Source organism: Oncorhynchus mykiss, chromosome 14 (genome assembly GCF_057628025.1).
Source record: "Oncorhynchus mykiss isolate SJ-2025 chromosome 14, ASM5762802v1, whole genome shotgun sequence".
Classification (NCBI taxonomy): domain Eukaryota; kingdom Metazoa; phylum Chordata; class Actinopteri; order Salmoniformes; family Salmonidae; genus Oncorhynchus; species Oncorhynchus mykiss.
This window is the reverse complement of record NC_143035.1, coordinates 40,517,501-40,544,295: the sequence shown is the minus strand read 5'-3', so window position 1 is coordinate 40,544,295 and position 26,795 is coordinate 40,517,501. Positions and strand designations below refer to the sequence as shown.

Genomic DNA, 26,795 nt, shown 5'->3' with positions numbered 1-26,795 from the left:
TGGGCTGATAATATCACAGCCCATTCCTGTAGGTTTACATGGTGTTGATAGGGCTGGGCTGATTATATCACAGCCCATTCCTGTAGGTTTACATGGTGTTGATAGGGCTGGGCTGATAATACCACAGCCCATTCCTGTAGGTTTACATGGTGTTGATAGGGCTGGGCTGATTATATCACAGCCCATTCCTGTAGGTTTACATGGTGTTGATAGGGCTGGGCTGATAATATCACAGCCCATTCCTGTAGGTTTACATGGTGTTGATAGGGCTGGGCTGATTATATCACAGCCCATTCCTGTAGGTTTACATGGTGTTGATAGGGCTGGGCTGATAATACCACAGCCCATTCCTGTAGGTTTACATGGTGTTGATAGGGCTGGGCTGATTATATCACAGCCCATTCCTGTAGGTTTACATGGTGTTGATAGGGCTGGGCTGATAATACCACAGCCCATTCCTGTAGGTTTACATGGTGTTGATAGGGCTGGGCTGATTATATCACAGCCCATTCCTGTAGGTTTACATGGTGTTGATAGGGCTGGGCTGATTATATCACAGCCCATTCCTGTAGGTTTACATGGTGTTGATAGGGCTGGGCTGATAATATCACAGCCCATTCCTGTAGGTTTACATGGTGTTGATAGGGCTGGGCTGATAATATCACAGCCCATTCCAGTAGGTTTACATGGTGTTGATAGGGCTGGGCTGATAATATCACAGCCCATTCCTGTAGGTTTACATGGTGTTGATAGGGCTGGGCTGATAATATCACAGCCCATTCCTGTAGGTTTACATGGTGTTGATAGGGCTGGGCTGATCATATCACAGCCCATTCCTGTAGGTTTACATGGTGTTGATAGGGCTGGGCTGATCATATCACAGCCCATTCCTGTAGGTTTACATGGTGTTGATAGGGCTGGGCTGATTATATCACAGCCCATTCCTGTAGGTTTACATGGTGTTGATAGGGCTGGGCTGATAATACCACAGCCCATTCCTGTAGGTTTACATGGTGTTGATAGGGCTGGGCTGATTATATCACAGCCCATTCCTGTAGGTTTACATGGTGTTGATAGGGCTGGGCTGATTATATCACAGCCCATTCCTGTAGGTTTACATGGTGTTGATAGGGCTGGGCTGATTATATCACAGCCCATTCCTGTAGATTTACATGGTGTTGATAGGGCTGGGCTGATAATATCACAGCCCATTCCTGTAGGTTTACATGGTGTTGATAGGGCTGGGCTGATTATATCACAGCCCATTCCTGTAGGTTTACATGGTGTTGATAGGGCTGGGCTGATTATATCACAGCCCATTCCTGTAGGTTTACATGGTGTTGATAGGGCTGGGCTGATTATATCACAGCCCATTCCTGTAGGTTTACATGGTGTTGATGGATCTGAACTGATAATACCACAGCCCATTCCTGTAGGTTTACATGGTGTTGATAGGGCTGGGCTGATTATATCACAGCCCATTCCTGTAGGTTTACATGGTGTTGATAGGGCTGGGCTGATAATACCACAGCCCATTCCTGTAGGTTTACATGGTGTTGATAGGGCTGGGCTGATTATATCACAGCCCATTCCTGTAGGTTTACATGGTGTTGATAGGGCTGGGCTGATTATATCACAGCCCATTCCTGTAGGTTTACATGGTGTTGATAGGGCTGGGCTGATAATATCACAGCCCATTCCTGTAGGTTTACATGGTGTTGATAGGGCTGGGCTGATAATATCACAGCCCATTCCTGTAGGTTTACATGGTGTTGATAGGGCTGGGCTGATAATATCACAGCCCATTCCTGTAGGTTTACATGGTGTTGATAGGGCTGGGCTGATAATATCACAGCCCATTCCTGTAGGTTTACATGGTGTTGATAGGGCTGGGCTGATCATATCACAGCCCATTCCTGTAGGTTTACATGGTGTTGATAGGGCTGGGCTGATCATATCACAGCCCATTCCTGTAGGTTTACATGGTGTTGATAGGGCTGGGCTGATTATATCACAGCCCATTCCTGTAGGTTTACATGGTGTTGATAGGGCTGGGCTGATAATACCACAGCCCATTCCTGTAGGTTTACATGGTGTTGATAGGGCTGGGCTGATTATATCACAGCCCATTCCTGTAGGTTTACATGGTGTTGATAGGGCTGGGCTGATTATATCACAGCCCATTCCTGTAGGTTTACATGGTGTTGATAGGGCTGGGCTGATTATATCACAGCCCATTCCTGTAGGTTTACATGGTGTTGATAGGGCTGGGCTGATAATATCACAGCCCATTCCTGTAGGTTTACATGGTGTTGATAGGGCTGGGCTGATTATATCACAGCCCATTCCTGTAGGTTTACATGGTGTTGATAGGGCTGGGCTGATTATATCACAGCCCATTCCTGTAGGTTTACATGGTGTTGATAGGGCTGGGCTGATTATATCACAGCCCATTCCTGTAGGTTTACATGGTGTTGATGGATCTGAACTGATAATACCACAGCCCATTCCTGTAGGTTTACATGGTGTTGATAGGGCTGGGCTGATTATATCACAGCCCATTCCTGTAGGTTTACATGGTGTTGATAGGGCTGGGCTGATAATACCACAGCCCATTCCTGTAGGTTTACATGGTGTTGATAGGGCTGGGCTGATTATATCACAGCCCATTCCTGTAGGTTTACATGGTGTTGATAGGGCTGGGCTGATTATATCACAGCCCATTCCTGTAGGTTTACATGGTGTTGATAGGGCTGGGCTGATAATACCACAGCCCATTCCTGTAGGTTTACATGGTGTTGATAGGGCTGGGCTGATAATACCACAGCCCATTCCTGTAGGTTTACATGGTGTTGATAGGGCTGGGCTGATAATACCACAGCCCATTCCTGTAGGTTTACATGGTGTTGATAGGGCTGGGCTGATAATATCACAGCCCATTCCTGTAGGTTTACATGGTGTTGATAGGGCTGGGCTGATTATATCACAGCCCATTCCTGTAGGTTTACATGGTGTTGATAGGGCTGGGCTGATAATACCACAGCCCATTCCTGTAGGTTTACATGGTGTTGATAGGGCTGGGCTGATAATACCACAGCCCATTCCTGTAGGTTTACATGGTGTTGATAGGGCTGGGCTGATAATATCACAGCCCATTCCTGTAGGTTTACATGGTGTTGATAGGGCTGGGCTGATCATATCACAGCCCATTCCTGTAGGTTTACATGGTGTTGATAGGGCTGGGCTGATCATATCACAGCCCATTCCTGTAGGTTTACATGGTGTTGATAGGGCTGGGCTGATAATACCACAGCCCATTCCTGTAGGTTTACATGGTGTTGATAGGGCTGGGCTGATTATATCACAGCCCATTCCTGTAGGTTTACATGGTGTTGATAGGGCTGGGCTGATCATATCACAGCCCATTCCTGTAGGTTTACATGGTGTTGATAGGGCTGGGCTGATTATATCACAGCCCATTCCTGTAGGTTTACATGGTGTTGATAGGGCTGGGCTGATAATATCACAGCCCATTCCTGTAGGTTTACATGGTGTTGATAGGGCTGGGCTGATTATATCACAGCCCATTCCTGTAGGTTTACATGGTGTTGATAAGGCTGGGCTGATCATATCACAGCCCATTCCTGTAGGTTTACATGGTGTTGATAGGGCTGGGCTGATAATATCACAGCCCATTCCTGTAGGTTTACATGGTGTTGATAGGGCTGGGCTGATAATATCACAGCCCATTCCTGTAGGTTTACATGGTGTTGATAGGGCTGGGCTGATAATACCACAGCCCATTCCTGTAGGTTTACATGGTGTTGATAGGGCTGGGCTGATTATATCACAGCCCATTCCTGTAGGTTTACATGGTGTTGATAGGGCTGGGCTGATAATATCACAGCCCATTCCTGTAGGTTTACATGGTGTTGATAGGGCTGGGCTGATAATATCACAGCCCATTCCTGTAGGTTTACATGGTGTTGATAGGGCTGGGCTGATAATATCACAGCCCATTCCTGTAGGTTTACATGGTGTTGATAGAGCTGGGCTGATAATACCACAGCCCATTCCTGTAGGTTTACATGGTGTTGATAGGGCTGGGCTGATAATATCACAGCCCATTCCTGTAGGTTTACATGGTGTTGATAGGGCTGGGCTGATTATATCACAGCCCATTCCTGTAGGTTTACATGGTGTTGATAGGGCTGGGCTGATTATATCACAGCCCATTCCTGTAGGTTTACATGGTGTTGATAGGGCTGGGCTGATAATATCACAGCCCATTCCTGTAGGTTTACATGGTGTTGATAGGGCTGGGCTGATTATATCACAGCCCATTCCTGTAGGTTTACATGGTGTTGATAGGGCATGGCTGATTATATCACAGCCCATTCCTGTAGGTTTACATGGTGTTGATAGGGTTTGGCTGATAATATCACAGCCCATTCCTGTAGGTTTACATGGTGTTGATGGATCTGAACTGATAATATCACAGCCCATTCCTGTAGGTTTACATGGTGTTGATAGGGCTGGGCTGATTATATCACAGCCTATTCCTGTAGGTTTACATGGTGTTGATAGGGCTGGGCTGATTATATCACAGCCCATTCCTGTAGGTTTACATGGTGTTGATAGGGCTGGGCTGATAATACCACAGCCCATTCCTGTAGGTTTACATGGTGTTGATAGGGCTGGGCTGATAATATCACAGCCCATTCCTGTAGGTTTACATGGTGTTGATAGGGCTGGGCTGATTATATCACAGCCCATTCCTGTAGGTTTACATGGTGTTGATAGGGCTGGGCTGATTATATCACAGCCCATTCCTGTAGGTTTACATGGTGTTGATAGGGCTGGGCTGATTATATCACAGCCCATTCCTGTAGGTTTACATGGTGTTGATAGGGCTGGGCTGATAATACCACAGCCCATTCCTGTAGGTTTACATGGTGTTGATAGGGCTGGGCTGATTATATCACAGCCCATTCCTGTAGGTTTACATGGTGTTGATAGGGCTGGGCTGATAATACCACAGCCCATTCCTGTAGGTTTACATGGTGTTGATAGGGATGGGCTGATCATACCACAGCCCATTCCTGTAGGTTTACATGGTGTTGATAGGGCTGGGCTGATCATATCACAGCCCATTCCTGTAGGTTTACATGGTGTTGATAGGGCTGGGCTGATCATATCACAGCCCATTCCTGTAGGTTTACATGGTGTTGATAGGGCTGGGCTGATAATACCACAGCCCATTCCTGTAGGTTTACATGGTGTTGATAGGGCTGGGCTGATCATATCACAGCCCATTCCTGTAGGTTTACATGGTGTTGATAGGGCTGGGCTGATAATACCACAGCCCATTCCTGTAGGTTTACATGGTGTTGATAGGGCTGGGCTGATAATACCACAGCCCATTCCTGTAGGTTTACATGGTGTTGATAGGGCTGGGCTGATAATATCACAGCCCATTCCTGTAGGTTTACATGGTGTTGATAGGGCTGGGCTGATTATATCACAGCCCATTCCTGTAGGTTTACATGGTGTTGATAGGGCTGGGCTGATAATATCACAGCCCATTCCTGTAGGTTTACATGGTGTTGATAGGGCTGGGCTGATCATATCACAGCCCATTCCTGTAGGTTTACATGGTGTTGATAGGGCTGGGCTGATAATATCACAGCCCATTCCTGTAGGTTTACATGGTGTTGATAGGGCTGGGCTGATAATATCACAGCCCATTCCTGTAGGTTTACATGGTGTTGATAGGGCTGGGCTGATAATATCACAGCCCATTCCTGTAGGTTTACATGGTGTTGATAGGGCTGGGCTGATTATATCACAGCCCATTCCTGTAGGTTTACATGGTGTTGATAGGGCTGGGCTGATAATACCACAGCCCATTCCTGTAGGTTTACATGGTGTTGATAGGGCTGGGCTGATTATATCACAGCCCATTCCTGTAGGTTTACATGGTGTTGATAGGGCTGGGCTGATAATACCACAGCCCATTCCTGTAGGTTTACATGGTGTTGATAGGGCTGGGCTGATAATATCACAGCCCATTCCTGTAGGTTTACATGGTGTTGATAGGGCTGGGCTGATTATATCACAGCCCATTCCTGTAGGTTTACATGGTGTTGATAGGGCTGGGCTGATAATACCACAGCCCATTCCTGTAGGTTTACATGGTGTTGATAGGGCTGGGCTGATTATATCACAGCCCATTCCTGTAGGTTTACATGGTGTTGATAGGGCTGGGCTGATAATACCACAGCCCATTCCTGTAGGTTTACATGGTGTTGATAGGGCTGGGCTGATTATATCACAGCCCATTCCTGTAGGTTTACATGGTGTTGATAGGGCTGGGCTGATTATATCACAGCCCATTCCTGTAGGTTTACATGGTGTTGATAGGGCTGGGCTGATAATATCACAGCCCATTCCTGTAGGTTTACATGGTGTTGATAGGGCTGGGCTGATAATATCACAGCCCATTCCTGTAGGTTTACATGGTGTTGATAGGGCTGGGCTGATAATATCACAGCCCATTCCTGTAGGTTTACATGGTGTTGATAGGGCTGGGCTGATAATATCACAGCCCATTCCTGTAGGTTTACATGGTGTTGATAGGGCTGGGCTGATCATATCACAGCCCATTCCTGTAGGTTTACATGGTGTTGATAGGGCTGGGCTGATCATATCACAGCCCATTCCTGTAGGTTTACATGGTGTTGATAGGGCTGGGCTGATTATATCACAGCCCATTCCTGTAGGTTTACATGGTGTTGATAGGGCTGGGCTGATAATACCACAGCCCATTCCTGTAGGTTTACATGGTGTTGATAGGGCTGGGCTGATTATATCACAGCCCATTCCTGTAGGTTTACATGGTGTTGATAGGGCTGGGCTGATTATATCACAGCCCATTCCTGTAGGTTTACATGGTGTTGATAGGGCTGGGCTGATTATATCACAGCCCATTCCTGTAGGTTTACATGGTGTTGATAGGGCTGGGCTGATAATATCACAGCCCATTCCTGTAGGTTTACATGGTGTTGATAGGGCTGGGCTGATTATATCACAGCCCATTCCTGTAGGTTTACATGGTGTTGATAGGGCTGGGCTGATTATATCACAGCCCATTCCTGTAGGTTTACATGGTGTTGATAGGGCTGGGCTGATTATATCACAGCCCATTCCTGTAGGTTTACATGGTGTTGATGGATCTGAACTGATAATACCACAGCCCATTCCTGTAGGTTTACATGGTGTTGATAGGGCTGGGCTGATTATATCACAGCCCATTCCTGTAGGTTTACATGGTGTTGATAGGGCTGGGCTGATAATACCACAGCCCATTCCTGTAGGTTTACATGGTGTTGATAGGGCTGGGCTGATTATATCACAGCCCATTCCTGTAGGTTTACATGGTGTTGATAGGGCTGGGCTGATTATATCACAGCCCATTCCTGTAGGTTTACATGGTGTTGATAGGGCTGGGCTGATAATACCACAGCCCATTCCTGTAGGTTTACATGGTGTTGATAGGGCTGGGCTGATAATACCACAGCCCATTCCTGTAGGTTTACATGGTGTTGATAGGGCTGGGCTGATAATACCACAGCCCATTCCTGTAGGTTTACATGGTGTTGATAGGGCTGGGCTGATAATATCACAGCCCATTCCTGTAGGTTTACATGGTGTTGATAGGGCTGGGCTGATTATATCACAGCCCATTCCTGTAGGTTTACATGGTGTTGATAGGGCTGGGCTGATAATACCACAGCCCATTCCTGTAGGTTTACATGGTGTTGATAGGGCTGGGCTGATAATACCACAGCCCATTCCTGTAGGTTTACATGGTGTTGATAGGGCTGGGCTGATAATATCACAGCCCATTCCTGTAGGTTTACATGGTGTTGATAGGGCTGGGCTGATCATATCACAGCCCATTCCTGTAGGTTTACATGGTGTTGATAGGGCTGGGCTGATCATATCACAGCCCATTCCTGTAGGTTTACATGGTGTTGATAGGGCTGGGCTGATAATACCACAGCCCATTCCTGTAGGTTTACATGGTGTTGATAGGGCTGGGCTGATTATATCACAGCCCATTCCTGTAGGTTTACATGGTGTTGATAGGGCTGGGCTGATCATATCACAGCCCATTCCTGTAGGTTTACATGGTGTTGATAGGGCTGGGCTGATTATATCACAGCCCATTCCTGTAGGTTTACATGGTGTTGATAGGGCTGGGCTGATAATATCACAGCCCATTCCTGTAGGTTTACATGGTGTTGATAGGGCTGGGCTGATTATATCACAGCCCATTCCTGTAGGTTTACATGGTGTTGATAAGGCTGGGCTGATCATATCACAGCCCATTCCTGTAGGTTTACATGGTGTTGATAGGGCTGGGCTGATAATATCACAGCCCATTCCTGTAGGTTTACATGGTGTTGATAGGGCTGGGCTGATAATATCACAGCCCATTCCTGTAGGTTTACATGGTGTTGATAGGGCTGGGCTGATAATACCACAGCCCATTCCTGTAGGTTTACATGGTGTTGATAGGGCTGGGCTGATTATATCACAGCCCATTCCTGTAGGTTTACATGGTGTTGATAGGGCTGGGCTGATAATATCACAGCCCATTCCTGTAGGTTTACATGGTGTTGATAGGGCTGGGCTGATAATATCACAGCCCATTCCTGTAGGTTTACATGGTGTTGATAGGGCTGGGCTGATAATATCACAGCCCATTCCTGTAGGTTTACATGGTGTTGATAGGGCTGGGCTGATAATACCACAGCCCATTCCTGTAGGTTTACATGGTGTTGATAGGGCTGGGCTGATAATATCACAGCCCATTCCTGTAGGTTTACATGGTGTTGATAGGGCTGGGCTGATTATATCACAGCCCATTCCTGTAGGTTTACATGGTGTTGATAGGGCTGGGCTGATTATATCACAGCCCATTCCTGTAGGTTTACATGGTGTTGATAGGGCTGGGCTGATAATATCACAGCCCATTCCTGTAGGTTTACATGGTGTTGATAGGGCTGGGCTGATTATATCACAGCCCATTCCTGTAGGTTTACATGGTGTTGATAGGGCTGGGCTGATTATATCACAGCCCATTCCTGTAGGTTTACATGGTGTTGATAGGGTTGGGCTGATAATATCACAGCCCATTCCTGTAGGTTTACATGGTGTTGATGGATCTGAACTGATAATATCACAGCCCATTCCTGTAGGTTTACATGGTGTTGATAGGGCTGGGCTGATTATATCACAGCCTATTCCTGTAGGTTTACATGGTGTTGATAGGGCTGGGCTGATTATATCACAGCCCATTCCTGTAGGTTTACATGGTGTTGATAGGGCTGGGCTGATAATACCACAGCCCATTCCTGTAGGTTTACATGGTGTTGATAGGGCTGGGCTGATAATATCACAGCCCATTCCTGTAGGTTTACATGGTGTTGATAGGGCTGGGCTGATTATATCACAGCCCATTCCTGTAGGTTTACATGGTGTTGATAGGGCTGGGCTGATTATATCACAGCCCATTCCTGTAGGTTTACATGGTGTTGATAGGGCTGGGCTGATTATATCACAGCCCATTCCTGTAGGTTTACATGGTGTTGATAGGGCTGGGCTGATAATACCACAGCCCATTCCTGTAGGTTTACATGGTGTTGATAGGGCTGGGCTGATTATATCACAGCCCATTCCTGTAGGTTTACATGGTGTTGATAGGGCTGGGCTGATAATACCACAGCCCATTCCTGTAGGTTTACATGGTGTTGATAGGGATGGGCTGATCATACCACAGCCCATTCCTGTAGGTTTACATGGTGTTGATAGGGCTGGGCTGATCATATCACAGCCCATTCCTGTAGGTTTACATGGTGTTGATAGGGCTGGGCTGATCATATCACAGCCCATTCCTGTAGGTTTACATGGTGTTGATAGGGCTGGGCTGATAATACCACAGCCCATTCCTGTAGGTTTACATGGTGTTGATAGGGCTGGGCTGATCATATCACAGCCCATTCCTGTAGGTTTACATGGTGTTGATAGGGCTGGGCTGATAATACCACAGCCCATTCCTGTAGGTTTACATGGTGTTGATAGGGCTGGGCTGATAATACCACAGCCCATTCCTGTAGGTTTACATGGTGTTGATAGGGCTGGGCTGATAATATCACAGCCCATTCCTGTAGGTTTACATGGTGTTGATAGGGCTGGGCTGATTATATCACAGCCCATTCCTGTAGGTTTACATGGTGTTGATAGGGCTGGGCTGATAATATCACAGCCCATTCCTGTAGGTTTACATGGTGTTGATAGGGCTGGGCTGATCATATCACAGCCCATTCCTGTAGGTTTACATGGTGTTGATAGGGCTGGGCTGATAATATCACAGCCCATTCCTGTAGGTTTACATGGTGTTGATAGGGCTGGGCTGATAATATCACAGCCCATTCCTGTAGGTTTACATGGTGTTGATAGGGCTGGGCTGATAATATCACAGCCCATTCCTAATTCCTTCTGTTACAGAAGAGGGCATTATAGTGCTCCTCAAGTCACTCCATTCCATTCCGGACATTGACGGAATACACTCCTGGTTTTGGCACTCCGCTTCGCTCACTCTCCTGTACCTCTTCCACTCTCTTCCACTCCTGCATTGCTGTGGAAGCAGATGTTGATACTCTAATGCCCAATTGATACTATTTCCCTGTCGGTTGCAGGTATTCCTTCCCAAGGAGGATAGAAGAGAACACAGCCGAGGCGTAGAACTCATTCTACCGCTCTGCACTGCTTCAGAATTCTAAACGGAGAGCGGCTTTGGAAAGATACGGAAAAAGAGAAGAGGAGAGGAGAGGAGAAACACGGCAAAGAGGCGAAAAGCAAGAGAGAGGGAAACAGCGAAGGGAGGAAGAAAGCAGAGCTGAGTGTGTTTACCACACCTGTGATGCTGCGTTGTTTCTAGCAACCAAGACGCGCTGCGGGGATACCAATGTAATGGCCAAGGTAGTGGACCCGGAGGATGCGTGCTGCTACTGCTGAGCCAACTGGACTTTGATGCAGAGGCGCTTACTAACGGAGTAAAGAGACGCCCGGAGAATAAAACAACCGGACACACAAATCCGGGCTACTACTACTGCTCATTTATCCCTCCTCTTTGTCTTTTGAAAGTTAAACCGGAGAAGTGCGAGCGGCTTACAGCAGAGAATGATGCCGTTACACATAACTCCCTTTGTCCGCGGGAGATACAGCACGGCCACGTTGGTGATGCTCTGTTGGCTGTTCCTCGCTGGGTTTACCTTCATTGGTGAGTTCAATGTATATTATTATCATATGGCCCTGGTTCAACTTCACTGCGTTGTTCTGAAATATGAACACCTTCTGTAAAGGCCTTTATGTTCACAATCACATAGCATAAGTCATTGTGGCAATGATGGATGGTAAATGTGCTCAGTCTGAGTAAATCTGACAAGTTCTTTCTGGCTGGGATTTTGCCAAACCATTAGCCTGTCCGTATTACGCAGTCGTTTGATATTTTCTACGAGGTACTGTTTTCCATCTATCTTCATCAATTATCGGTTCAAGGTTATAGAGGAGAGGGACTCCGTTTATAAAACGATTAATCGATCTACGATGATCGGTTCGGTTCGTTCCATCTCAATTTACCAGTAAACAACCCAAGCAGTCCCGTGACATTACCGCTACATTAGTAATGCTGCTGACACGTTGTGAGTGAGTGAGTGTGTGTGTGTGTGTGTGTGCGAGGGTGACTCGTGTGTAGGCTACAGGGGTCTGATTGTTTGTCTCCTGCACCTCTCCGGTAATTTCATGACCGATTGCAAAATAACGGGACAGAACACATGCTGGCGCACGAGCCGAACCGATGTCCCGGTGCCATGAATGAAAAAGCTACACTTATAGCAGCTGTATCCGTGTCGAGATGAAAGTTCAGTACCAGCACGCCACACACTGTATCCGACATCAGTTTCTTCTGAAGAAGACATATGTGATTGTATAGGTGGTTAATAAACAAAACAAAACGGTGAGGTGCAGACAGGGTTTAGCCGTTTGTAAGCATAGGGGAATTTGCTATGCTGGCTGAGTGAAGCGGAGAAGCATTTGATAGCACGTTTCGTTCACCCTCTCCTCCCCGTCCGCTCCCACCATCTCCGCTCACGACCATCTCTCATCTCCTCTTTCTGTCCTGTGCCTGGTCCTGCTATATTCAGCATTATGATGACAGTTTTACCTTGCTGTTATGGGACCTAGTTGGGCTGATGACAGGGTGATTCACAGAGGAGCTGGAGCCTACTATATCCTACTGTAATCTACTATCTCATTCTATATCCTACTGTAATCTACTATATCATTCTATATCCTACTGTAGTCTACTATCTCATTCTATATCCTACTGTAGTCTACTATCTCATTCTATATCCTACTGTAGTCTACTATCTCATTCTATATCCTACTGTAGTCTACTATCTCATTCTATATACTACTGTAATCTACTATCTCATTCTATATCCTACTGTAATCTACTATTATATAGAGTACTGTAGTCTACTATCTCATTCTATATCCTACTGTAGTCTACTATCGCATTCTATAGCATTTTAAATCCTACTGTATCCTTCCGTAGCCTTATTTAGTCTACTGTAGCCTTCCGTAGCCTTCTTTAGCCTACTGTGGCCTTATTTAGTCTACTGTGGCCTTCTGTAGCCTTCTTTAGTCTACTGTAGCCTTCTTTAGTCTACTGTGGCCTTCTTTAGTCTACTGTAGCCTTCTTCAGTCTACTGTAGCCTTCTTCAGTCTACTGTAGCCTTCTTCAGTCTACTGTAGCCTTCTTTAGTTTACTGTAGCCTTTTGTAGTCTACTGTAGCCTTCTGTAATCTACTGTGGTCTTCTGTAATCTACTGTGGTCTTCTGTAATCTACTGTAGCCTGTAGGCTTTACTCTAGTTGGCATGTAGATGTTCTTTGATGTACAAGACAATCAACACCTCAAAGGAGAAAGAGGCTGTGAAGTGTTGCAGTAGAACGGCAGACACATGCAGTCAACGGTATGCATTATTACAATCTTATCTGGGCTACACCTTATTACCTTAAACTCTTGTTATTCATTTTCGAGGTTATATGACTTGGCACAGAGCTTTGTAGCTCAGCTGATAGCTGCAGGGTGCTTTTAACTGCAGGGTTATGGGTATGATTCCTAGGACCACTAAATGTATGCCCGCGTGACTGTACGTTGCTTTGGATAAAAGCATCTTCTGAATGGTATATTCTATAGTTATTATGAATGAAGCATCTACACTATGTTGTTCCTACAGGGATTTTTTTTCTTCTCCATAGTCATGCATGTTTTTGTCACGGATGCTGAGCTGGAGGCTCTAGTGGTGTGTGGTTGGTCACTATCCTTAAGAACGCTGTTCTTCTGCAGGAGCTGGACAGACGGCAGACACACACACACACACACACACACACACACACACACACACACACACACACACACACACACACACACACACACATATACACACACACACACACATATACACACATATACACACACACACACACACACACACACACACACACGAAGCAGACATGCTGGTTCCCCTCAGGTCCGGGACAGAAGGAAGACATGCTGGTTCCCCTCAGGTCTGGGACAGAAGGAAGACATGCTGGTTCCCCTCAGGTCCGGGACAGAAGGAAGACATGCTGGTTCCCCTCAGGTCCGGGACAGAAGGAAGACATGCTGGTTCCCCTCAGGTCCGGGACAGAATGAAGACATGTTGGTTCCCCTCAGGTCCGGGACAGAAGGAAGACATGCTGGTTCCCCTCAGATCCTGGACAGAAGGAAGACATGTTGGTTCCCCTCAGGTCCGGGACAGAAGGAAGACATGTTGGTTCCCCTCAGGTCCGGGACAGAATGAAGACATGCTGGTTCCCCTCAGATCCTGGACAGAAGGAAGACATGTTGGTTCCCCTCAGGTCCGGGACAGAAGGAAGACATGTTGGTTCCCCTCAGGTCCGGGACAGAAGGAAGACATGCTGGTTCCCCTCAGGTCCGGGACAGAAGGCAGACATAGTGAAAGTTGTGGAAGTGCTTCTCTAGCTCCGGGACTCAGCAAATACACAAGATGTTGAATTAACCAACAGGCATTTCGCTCGCATTAATTAGTGAATAATTAGGAATAAATTAAGATTAAATAAACAGTCATGCTCCGGGGATCGTAATATTTCAAGTCTAGAGTAAATATCAATGTAGGCAGTGGCATTCACAGGACGGCTGCTTTATGATTCATAGTGTGAATGATGGGTACTGATTGTGTGTGTGTGTGTGTGTGTGTGTGTGTGTGTGTGTGTGTGTTTATTATATTGCAAGGTTACAGAGCCTTCAGAAAGTATTCACACTCCTTGACCTTATCCACATTTTGTTACGTTACAGGCTGAATTGAAAATAGATTCACACAATACCCTAATAATGTCAAAGTGGAATTGTGTTTTTAGAAAAAATGAATGTTATGGCAACCCCTAAATAAGTTCAGGAGTAAGAATGTGTCTAACAAGTCACATAATAAGTTGCATGGACTGACACTGTGTGCAGTAATAGTGTTTAACATGATCTCTGTACCCAACACATACAATTATCTGCAAGGTCCCTCAGTCGAGCAGTATAACACAGATTCAACTACAAAAACCAATAGGTGCCTCACACAGAAGGGCACGTATTGGTAGAAGGGTTAAAATACACATGGAATATCCCTTTGAGCATGGTGTAGTTATTCTTCACACTTTGGATGGTGTATCAATACACCCAGTCACTACATAGATACAGGAATCCTTCCTAACTCAGTTACCGGAGAGGAAGGAAACCGCTCAGGGATTTTACCATGAGGTCAATGGTGACTTTAAAACAGTTACAGAGTTTAATGGCTGTGATGGGAGACAACTGAGGATGGATCAACAACATTGTAGTTACTCCACAATACTAACCTTAATGACAGAGTGAAAAGATGGAAGCCTGTCCAGAATATAAATATTCCAAAACATGCATCCTGTTTGCAACAAGGCACTAAAGAAAATACTGCAAAAAATGTGGCAAAGCAATTCAATATTTTGTCCTGAATACAAAGTGTTATGTTTGGAGTACAAATACAACACATTGCTGAGTCTCCATATTTTCAATTATAGTGGTTGCTTCATCATGTTATGGGTATTCATGCAATCGTTAAGGACTGGGGAGTTTTTCAGGATTAAAAAATAAACGGAAATTAGCTAAGCACAGGCAAAATCCTAGTGGAAAACCTGGTTCAGTCTGCTTTCCAACAGACACTGGGAGATGAATTCCCCTTTTCAGCAGGACAATAACCTAAAACACAAGGCCAAATATACACTGGAGTTGCTTACCAAGAAGGCAGTGAATGTTCCTGAGTGTCCGACTTAGAGATTTGACTAAAATCTACTTAAAAATCTATGGCATCACCTGAAAATTGTTGTCTAGCAATGATGAACAACCAATTTCAGAGCTTGAAGAATTTTGGAAAATAATAAGGGGAAGATGTTGCACAATCCAGGTGTGGAAAGCTGTTAGAGATTTACCCAGAGAGACTCACAGCTGTAAATCTCCGCCAAAGGTGATTCTACAAAGTGTTGACTCAGGGGTTGTGAATATTTATGTAGATTAGATATTTCTAGATTTAATTTTCAATACATGTTTTCACTCTGTCATTATGGGGCTATTGTGTGTACAGTAGATGGTTAAACAAATAAATATTGAATCCATTTTAAAGTCAGTCTGTATCATCAACAAAATGTGGAAAAAGTCAAGAGGTGTGAATACATTCTGAAGGAACTGTAATCACAGCCTTGAGCCGTCTCTCTAACCTGTGTGGCGTCTATCATGGACACTCCTCCATCCTCTCATTCTTTCTTTCTTTCTTTCTTTCTTTCTTTCTTTCTTTCTTTCTTTCTTTCTTTCTTTCTTTCTTTCTCTCTTTCTTTCTTTCTCTCTTTCTTTCTTTCTGTAAATACAGTGTTGGTATGTATGGAATTAACCTGTGTTGTCCCCTAACACATGCAGGCCTATACTATAGGCTCTTTTAAGAACTTCCAAGCTGCCAGTATTGAACAGCGGTGGTGAATGGGGTGTGTTCCAGAAATGGATCGGCCGTGTAATTCCTGAGGCAATTCTTTTAACATCAGAGCTATAGGCTGGCTGGGATCACACAAAGGTGTGTGTCTTTCTGCTGGTGGCTCTATATTGACCGTCTCCTCTCCTCCTCCCCCCTCCTCCTCTACCCTCTTCTCCTCTTCTCCCCTCCTCCTCTCCTCCTCTCCTGCTACTCTCCTCTCCTCCTCTTCTCCTCCTCTCCTCCTCTACCCTCTCCTCCTCTCTACCTCTCCTCCTCTCCTCCTGTCCTACTCTCCTCCTCTTCTCCTCCTCTCCTCCTCTACTCTCTTCTCCTCTTCTCCACTCCTACTCCTCTCCTCCTCTCTATCTCTCCTCCTCTCCTCCACCTCCTCTTCTCCTCCTCTTCTCCTCTTCCCCTCCTCTTCTCCTCCTCCTCTTCTCCTCCTCTCCTCCTCCTCCTCCTCCTCCTCCACTACCCTCTTCTCCTCTCCTCCTCCTCCACTACCCTCTTCTCCTCCTCTTCTCCTCCTCTTCTTCTCTCCTCATCCTCTCCTCCTGTCCTCCTCTTCCTCCTCCTCCGTCTCCTCCTCCTGTCCTCCTCGTCTCCTCGTCTCCTCCTCTCCCCTTCCAGATATTACTCTAAAGTCATTGTTCACTAGCTGTTGTTCACTAGCTGTTGTTCACTAGCTGTTGTTCACTAGCTGTTGTTCACTAGTAGCTGTAACAGGTCTGGTATTGCTGCCAAATCAAACCAGACAATGATTGACAGCTCTTCTGATTGGGCGAAGGGTGGATAGCTGGGTGTCTATATGGGTTGGTGGGAGGATAGCTGGGCGTCTATATGGGTTGGTGGGGGGATAGCTGGGTGTCTATATGGGTCGGCGGGGGATAGCTAGGAGTCTATATGGGTTGGTGGGAGGATAGCTGGATGTCTATATGGGTTGGTGGGTGGATAGCTGGGTGTTTATATGGGTTGGTGGGAGGATACCTGGGTGTCTATATGGGTCGGCGGGGGATAGCTGGATGTCTATATGGGTTGGTGGGAGGATAGCTGGATGTCTATATGGGTTGGTGGGTGGATAGCTGGGTGTTTATATGGGTTGGTGGGAGGATAGCTGGGTGTCTATATGGGTTGGTGGGAGGATAGCTGGGTGTCTATATGGGTTGGTGGGAGGATAGCTGGGTGTTTATATGGGTTGGTGGGAGGATAGCTGGATGTCTATATGGGTTGGTGGGAGGATAGCTGGGTGTCTATATGGGTTGATGGGAGGATAACTGGGTGTATATATGGGTTGATGGGAGGATAGCTGGGTGTATATATGGGTTGGTGGGAGGATAGCTGTGTGTCTATATGGGTTGGTGGGAGGATAACTGGGTGTATATATGGGTTGGTGGGAGGATAGCTGGGTGTATATATGGGTTGGTGGGGAGGATAGCTGGGTGTGTTGTGATGGTTTCTTACTGTATCAACTGAAGGGGAAATAGACAGCAAGTAATAACACACGGATAGGTTAAACAAACAACAGTCAGTAACACAGTCTGTTACACAGTCAGTTACACAGTCAGTTACACAGTTAGTAACACAGTCAGTTAAACAGTGTTAGTAACACAGTCAATTACACAGTCAGTAACACAGTCAGTTACACAGTTAGTAACACAGTCAGTAACACAGTCAGTCACACAGTCAGTAACACAGTCAGTAACACAGTCAGTTACACAGTCTGTAACACAGTCAGTGACACAGTCAGTTACACAGTCAGTTACACAGTTAGTAACACGGTCAGTAATTGGCAGCGTTAACACACTAATAAACAGTCTTTGTCTTGAGGCTGAGTACCCAGCACCACCCTTCTCCACTCAGCCGTAACAGATCGCTCACAACACAACAGGATGACAATGGAAAGTGCCTGAGTTAGCTGAAATCTAGACTGACAACCTCTTCCTCTTTAAACTGAACCAGTTCTGTTTTCAGAGAGGAGACATGCTGCTGTTTGATATTGACGGATGCGGAGTCAGCTGGTTTTCACTCTGCTGAGGATAGGATAGTAGCCTAGTGTTGTTTTGGTTCGCCGTGTGATCTACTGGGCCAAGCCTGAGACTGACACACACACACGCACACACGCACACACGCACACACGCACACACGCACACACACGCACACACATACACACACACACACTACTAGTCTTTGTTCTACTGTTCTGTTACTATTGTCTCATAAGAATGGATTGATTAACTCTGATTAGGACTATTATTACAGCCCCGAATCATCCCTAGGTTTTCTACATTTGTGAAGAAGAGTTTTGTTCCTCCAAAAGAGTCATTGAAGAAGAATGAAGAAGACGAAAATTGATTCACATCATTTATCGGGTGGAGAGATGCCTCGCGGTCAAAGACATTTAAAGTCACTTTTTATTCTCTGTTACTATGTATGTACGGGCATGGTCTCACACACTGAGATGGTAATTTACCAACCACAAAAACTGACAGAGAGAGAGAGACAGAGAGAGAGAGAGACAGAAAAATAAAGAGAGAGAGAGACAGAGAGAGAGAGACAGAGAGAGACAGAAACAGAAAGAGAGAGACAGAGAGAGACAGAAACAGAAAGAGAGAGACAGAGAGAGACAGAAACAGAAAGAAAGAGCGAGACAGAGAGAGACAGAAACAGAAAGAGAGAGAGAGATAGAGAGAGAGAGAGAGGGAGAGAGACAGAGAGAGAGAGAGAGAGAGACAGAGAGAGAGAGACAGAGAGAGAGAGACAGAAACAGAAAGAGAGAGAGAGAGACAGAGAGAGAGACAGAAACAGAAAGAGAGAGAGAGACAGAGAGATAGAGAGACAGAAACAGAAAGAGAGAGAGGGACAGAGAGAGAGAGAGACAGAGAGAGAGAGAGAGAGAGCGAGAGACAGAGAGAGAGAGAGAGAGAGAGAGAGAGAGAGAGAGAGAGATTTTGTTCCCCCAGATGTGAAGGATGAATTCCAATGATGCTTGTGAGAAGATGTGTGTTCCACCAAGGGAGAGAAATTTAACATAACATTATTTATTTCCACCAATCCAGTGAATTAGTATGATAACCAAGCGCTGAATGCATCATGCAAAGGGGAAATTACTCTTTAGAAAAAATACAAATTTGGAAAGAATTAAACATATTTCACTTCTCTGGAGAACAGAGTTATTTAGGATTTATTAACGTTCTCCGAAATGGAATGGCATGATATTAGAAATGGAGAAAAGAGAGAGGGAGAGATGGAAGGAGGAGTGAGGTAGAGGGAGATAAGAGAGCGAAAGAGAGAGAAGAGAGAGAGAAAGAGAAAGAGGAGAGAGAGGGGGAGAGAAAGAGAAAAGAGAGGGAGAGAGAGAGAGAGAGAAAGAGAAGAGAGAGGGAGAGAGAATAGAGAGGGAGAGAGAGAGAGAGGGAGAGAGAGGAGAGCGGGAGAGAGAGAGAGAGGGGGAGAGAAAGAGAAGAGAGAGAGAGGGGGAGAGAAAGAGAAGAGAGAGGGAGAGAGAGAGAGAGAGAGAGAGAAAGAAGAGAGAAAGAGAAGAGAGAGGGAGAGAGAAGAGAGAGGGAGAGAGAGAAGAGAGAGGGAGAGAGAGAGAGAGAGGGAAGAGAGAGGGAGAGATAGGAGACAGAGAGAGAGAGAGAGAGAGAGAGAGAGAGAGAGAGAGAGGAGAGCGGGAGAGAGAGAGAGAGAGAGGGAGAGAGAGAGAAAGAGAAGAGAGAGGGAGAGAGAAGAGAGAGGGAGAGAGAAGAGAGAGGGAGAGAGAGAGAGAGGGAGAAAACAGAGACAGACAGACATGCTCATTTTTAACATTAACTTAATATGTGAACAAGGTGCATCTTTATCTCCTTGCTCGGTAATATGTGGATAAGCTGGATCCTGAAGAAATTAGGCAGGAACTAAATCACGACATCTTCTATTAAAAAAAGATAATGAATTGTACAGTATAAATCTGATAAAGCTGTACTCGGTGTGTTGGTTAGATTAATAGAAGGGTTCGAATCTAACATTATTAAAAGTTAGATAGCGGTTCAGAGTAAATTAACAGAAGGTGAACAGTTTGCGTCCCAAATGTCACATCACATGGACCATGTTCAGTGTACTGAAGAGGGAATATGGTACCATGTGGGAGGCAGGTCTGGGGTCAGCTCTAAACCGTAGAGGAATGCCCAATCATTTGGTACCATGTGGGAGGCAGGTCTCGGGTCAGCTCTAAACCGTAGAGGAATGCCCTTCATTTGGTCTCCACCATGGGCCTAATATCTCTCTCTCTCTCAATTCAATTCAATTCAAGGGGCTTTATTGGCTTGGGAAACATGTGTTAACATTGCCAAAGCAAGTGAGGTAGATAATATACAAAAGTTAAATAAACAATCAAAATTAACAGTAAACATTACACATACAGAAGTTTCAAAACAATAGTTACATAACAAATGTCATATTATACATTATATATATATATATATATATATATATATATATATATATATATATATATATATATATATATACAGTGTTGTAACAATGTACAAATGGTTAAAGAACACAAGGGAAAATAAATAAGCATAAATATGGGTTGTATTTACAATGGTGTTTGTTCTTCACTGGTTGCCCTTTTCTTGTGGCAACAGGTCACAAATCTTGCTGCTGTGACGGCACACTGTGGAATTTCACCGGGTAGATATGGGAGTTTATCAAAATTGGATTTGTTTTCGAATTCTTTGTGGATCTGTGTAATCTGAGGGAAATATGTGTCTCTAATATGGTCACACATTGGGCAGGAGGTTAGGAGGTGCAGCTCAGTTTTCACCTAATTCTGTGGGCAGTGTGCACATAGCCTGTCTTCTCTTGAGAGCCATGTCTGCCTACGGCGGCCTTTCTCAAAAGCAAGGCTATGCTCACTGAGTCTGTACATGGTCAAAGCTTTCCTTAAGTTTGGGTCAGTGTAATGCTCCGGGTGTCGTGGGTGTGGAGTCAAATGCAGGAGACAGAGAGTTCAATGCTGCGCGTCCTTTAATCGCACCAATGCACCACAGGGTGCTCACAAAAACGTTACGTTCCCAAAACACAGGGAAATCAAAATGTACAATGGGAAACAATCCCGACCGGACACTAACACGTGCCTATACCACAGAGCCGAAGGTTTACATATAAATAATCCCGCACAACAACCAGGCGGGCCGGCTGTCTAATAAAGACAAACTAATCAAACATTCACAGGTGCTACCACTCAACATACAAGGAGGGGAAGGAAAAACAATCAGTGGCAGCTAATAGGCCGGTGACGACGACCGCCGAGCGCCACCTGCCCGGGAAAGGGAAACACCCTCGGTCGGACTCGTGACAGTCAGTCACAGTGGACAGGTATTCTGCCACTGTGTACTCTCTGTTTAGGGCCAAATAGCATTCTAGTTTGCTCTGTTTTTTTGTAAATTCTTTCCAATGTGTCAAGTAATTATCTTTTTGTTTTCTCATGATTTGGTTGGGTCTAATTGTGCTGTTGTCCTGGGGCTCTGTAGGGTGTGTTTGTGTTTGTGAACAGAGCCCCAGGACCAGCTTGCTTAGGGGACTCTCCTCCAGGTTCATCTTTCTGTAGGTGATGGCTTTGTTATGGAAGGTTTGGGAATCTCTTCCTTTTAGTTGGTTGTAGAATTTAACAGCTCTTTTCTGGATTTTGATAATTAGTGGGTATCGGCCTAATTCTGCTCTGCATGCATTATTTGGTGTTCTACGTTGTACACGGAGGATATTTTTGCAGAATTCGGTATGCAGAGTCTCAATTTGGTGTTTGTCCCATTTTGTGAAGTCTGGTCAGCGGACCCCAGACCTCACAACCATAAAGGGCAATGGGCTCTATGACTGATTCAAGTATTTTTAGCCAGATCCTAATTGGTATGTTGAAATTTATGTTCCTTTTGATGGCATAGAATGCCCTTCTTGCCTTGTCTCTCAGATCGTTCACAGCTTTGTGGAAGTTACCTGTGGCGCTAATGTTTAGGCCAAGGTATGTATAGTTTTTTGTGTGCTCTAGGGCAACAGTGTCTGATGGAATTTGTGTTTGTGGTCCTGGCGACTGAACCTTTTTTGGAACACCATTATTTTGGTCTTACTGAGATTTACTGTCAGGGCCCAGGTCTGTCAGGGCCCAGGTCTGTCAGGGCCCAGGTCTGACAGAATCTGTGCAGAAGATCTAGGTGCTGCTGTAGGCCCTCCTTGGTTGGTGACAGAAGCACCAGTTCATCGGCAAACAGCAGACATTTGACTTCAAATCAAATCAAATTTTATTTGTCACAATAACATGGTTAGCAGATGTTAATGCGAGTGTAGCGAAATGCTTGTGCTTCTAGTTCCGACAATGCGATAATAACCAACAAGTAATCTAACTAACAATTCCAAAACTACTGTCTTGTACACAGTGTGAGGGGATAAAGAATATGTACATAAGGATATATGAATGAGTGATGGTACAGAGCAGCATAGGCAAGATACAGTAGATGGTATCGAGTACAGTATATACATATGAGATGAGTATGTAAACAAAGTGGCATAGTTAAAGTGGCTAGTGATACATGTATTACATAAGGATACAGTCGATGATATAGAGTACAGTATATACGTATGCATATGAGATGAATAATGTAGGGTAAGTAACATTATATAAGGTAGCATTGTTTAAAGTGGCTAGTGATATATTTACATCATTTCCCATTATTAAAGTGGCTGGAGTTGAGTCAGTGTCAGTGTCAGAGTGTTGGCGACAGCCACTCAATGTTAGTGGTGGCTGTTTAACAGTCTGATGGCCTTGAGGTAGAAGCTGTTTTTCAGTCTCTCGGTCCCAGCTTTGATGCACCTGTACTGACCTCGCCTTCTGGATGATAGCGGGGTGAACAGGCAGTGGCTCGGGTGGTTAATGTCCTTGATGATCTTTATGGCCTTCCTGTGACATCGGGTGGTGTAGGTGTCCTGGAGGGCAGGTAGTTTGCCCCCGGTGATGCGTTGTGCAGACCTCACTACCCTCTGGAGAGCCTTACGGTTGAGGGCGGAGCAGTTGCCGTACCAGGCGGTGATACAGCCCGCCAGGATGCTCTCGATTGTGCATCTGTAGAAGTTTGTGAGTGCTTTTGGTGACAAGCCAAATTTCTTCAGCCTCCTAAGGTTGAAGAGGCGCTGCTGCGCCTTCTTCACAATGCTGTCTGTGTGAGTGGACCAATTCAGTTTGTCTGTGATGTGTATGCCGAGGAACTTAAAACTTGCTACCCTCTCCACTACTGTTCCATCGATGTGGATAGGGGGGTGTTCCCTCTGCTGTTTCCTGAAGTCCACAATCATCTCCTTAGTTTTGTTGACGTTGAGTGTGAGGTTATTTTCCTGACACCACACTCCGAGACTTCGGATTCTAGCAGGGGGAGGCCGGGTGCTGAAGACTTTTCTAGTGCCCGCGCCAATTCGTTGATATATATGTTGAAGAGGGTGGGGCTTAAGCTGCATCCCTGTCTCACCCCACGACCCTGTGTGAAGAAATGTGTGTGTTTTTTGCCAATTTTAATCGCACACTTGTTGTTTGTGTACATGGATTTTATAATGTCGTATGTTCTACCCCCAACACCACTTTCCATCAGTTTGTATAGCAGACCCTCATGCCAAATTGAGTCGAAGGCTTTTTGAAATCAAAAAGCATGAGAAGACTTTGCCTTTGTTTTGGTTTGTTTGGTTGTCAATTAGGGTGTGCAGGGTGAATACATGGTCTGTCGTTCGGTAATTTGGTAAAAAGCCCATTTGACATTTGCTCAGAACATTGTTTTCATTGAGGAAATGTACGAGTCTGCTGTTAATGATAATGTGGAGGATTTTCCCAAGGTTACTGTTGATGCATATTCCACGGTAGTTATTGGGGTCAAATTTGTCTCCACTTTTGTGGATTGGGGTGATCAGTCCTTGGTTCCAAATATTGGGGAAGATGCCAGAGATAAGGATGATGTTAAAGAGTTTTTCTCCCCCTCTCTCTCCCTGTCTCTCTCTCTCTCTCCCTCTCTCTCCGTGTCTCTCTCTCTCCCTCTCTCTCCGTGTCTCTCTCTCTCTCTCCGTGTCTCTCTTTCTCTCCGTGTCTCTCTCTCCGTGTCTCTCTCTCTCTCTCTCTCTCTCTCTCTCCGTGTCTCTCTCTCTCTCCTCTCTTCTCTCTCTCTCTCTCTCTCTCTCTCTCTCTTTGTCTCTCCCCTCCTTTGCAGAGAGAGAATCTGTTCTCAGTAACTGGTGTGTGTCTATCTTTGTGTGTCCAACTGCCGAGCGTGTGTGTGTCCATCTGCCGAGCGTGTGTGTGTGTGTGTCCATCTGCCGAGCATGTGTGTGTCCATCTGCCGAGCATGTGTGTGTCCTTTTGCTGTGTGTGTATTCGTCCATCTGCCGAGCGTGTGTGTCCATCTGCCGAGTTTGTGGTGTGTTTCCATCTGCCGAGCGTGTGTGTCCATCTGCCGAGTGTGTGGTGTGTGTCCATCTGCCGAGCGTGTGTCCATCTGCCGAGTGTGTGGTGTGTGTCCATCTGCCGAGCGTGTGTGTCCATCTGCCGTGTGTGTGTGTGTGTGTGTCTTCAGTTGTAGACATGTGAAGGCCTGTCGTAGCTGAAGTCCAGAAGAAACAAGTGTTTGAATGAAGTGTTCTACTCTGTAACACATGTTGTTGTATCTTTATAATATTTCATTTAAAGAGATGGAAGAGATAAATGTACTGTGAAACAAAAGAGAAAACACCTTTACCTTTATCAGATATAGAGATGAAATGTTTTCCGTTTGGAGTTTGCATCTTAATATTTCACTTAATATAATACTACTAATAATAATATACTTCACAGAAGACTGACATATCACAAAACTGTTTGACAGAACCACCGAATATTCTGAGTAAAAATGTTCTGTTTTTAAATAATGTTTATTAATTATGAAATAATCAACACTATTAATAACGTTCCATCCGCAGGGCCACTAGAGGGCGCTTTGGTAATTACACTGCAGGAAAGGGCTACAGCATTATGCCTAAGGTGCTTTTGGCTTGGTGTGTGTGTGTGTGTTTGTTTAACTGTGGGTACCAAGTCCTCTCAAGGATAATAAAACAAAGTGGGGACATTTTGCTGGTTCCCATTAGGAAAAATGCTACTTTAGGCTCAGGGGTTAGGTTTAGGGTTTGGGTTAGGGGATACGGTTAGGGTTTGGGTTAGGGTTTGGGTTAGGGGATATGGTTAGGGTTTGGGTTAGGGTTTGGGTTAGGGGATACGGTTAGGGTTTGGGTTAGAGGATACGGTTAGGGTTTGGGTTAGGGTTAGGGGATACGGTTAGGGTTTGGGTTAGGGTTTGGGTTAGGGGATACGGTTAGGGTTTGGGTTAGAGGATACGGTTAGGGTTTGGGTTAGGGTTAGGGGATACGGTTAGGGTTTGGGTTAGGGTTTGGGTTAGGGGATACGGTTAGGGTTTGGGTTAGAGGATACGGTTAGGGTTTGGGTTAGGGTTTGGGTTAGGGGATATGGTTAGGGTTTGGGTTAGGGTTTGGGTTAGGGGATACGGTTAGGGTTTGGGTTAGGGTTTGGGTTAGGGGATACGGTTAGGGTTTGGGTTAGGGGATACGGTTAGGTTTAGGGTTTGGGTTAGGGGATACGGTTAGGGTTTGGGTTAGGGTTTGGGTTAGGGGATACGGTTAGGGTTTGGGTTAGGGGATACGGTTAGGTTTAGGGTTTGGGTTAGGGGATACGGTTAGGATTTGGGTTAGGGTTTGGGTTAGGGGATACGGTTAGGTATAATTTTAGGGTTTGGGGTTGAGGTTAGGCTTAGGCTTAGGGTTAAGGTTAGGGTTAAGGTCAGGCTTAGGGTTAAGGTTAGGGTTAGGGTTAGGGTTAGGGATTAGGGTTTAGGGGTTAGGGGTTAGGGTTAGGGGTTAGGGTTAGGATTTTGGGGGTTAGGGTTAGGGGTTAGGGTTAGGGGTTAGGGTTAAGGTTAGGGTTAGGGTTAGGGGTTAGGTTTAGGGGTTAGGGTTAGGGGTTAGGGTTTGGGGGTTAGGGTTAGGGGTTAGGGTTAGGGGTTAGGGGTTAGGGTTAGAGGAGGCATCTGTTGAGGTCATGGCCCAGATATAGATCGATGATATATCTACATGTCTGTGGATCTGTTACAAAGGGCTCCCTATTCCCTATATAGTGCACTACTTTAGACCAGGTTCCATAGGGTAGTGCACTATATAGGGAATAGGGGTTTATTTAAGCCTCAGCCTATATGTTGTATTCAGTGATGAATGTTATTTTGTACAGTATACATTATTATAGTGTTGGCTGACTTCCTGTTTGTCTCCAGGGCCCAGTCCACGTCAGGAAGCAGAGAAATAGACACCTATTTAACACTGACTTCCTGTTCGTTCCCAGGGCCCAGCCCACGTCAGGAAGCAGAGAAATAGACACCTATTTTGTCTTTTGTAACAGCCGTCAGCGTTCAGCTCGCCAATGTGATTCTATTACGATGATTAATTTTCTTATAATCAATGAGGAGAACTGGGCTTAATGTGAATGTTGAATATTTCTCAGTCTAATGCATTTTTCTACTCTGACTAAAACAGAGAGATTATACAGCTCAATAGCACTCAGTCA

The 26,795-nt window shown here is 45.4% G+C and overlaps 1 protein-coding gene and 1 long non-coding RNA gene across 2 annotated transcripts in view; one reads left to right on the top strand and one right to left on the bottom strand.

Moving 5' to 3' along the window:
• The window catches only part of LOC149978368 (uncharacterized), a 639,609-nt gene that overhangs the window by 141,942 nt on the left and 470,872 nt on the right, over positions 1–26,795 (bottom strand). The window lies entirely within an intron of this gene.
• LOC149978371 (netrin receptor UNC5A-like) overlaps positions 10,609–26,795 on the top strand; it is a 259,946-nt gene continuing 243,759 nt past the window's right edge. Inside the window, exon 1 of the mRNA XM_090198028.1 lies at positions 10,609–11,350. Coding sequence (XP_090054154.1) covers positions 11,251–11,350 — 100 coding nt within the window. The 5' untranslated portion in view covers positions 10,609–11,250. The remainder of the gene's footprint in view (positions 11,351–26,795) is intronic.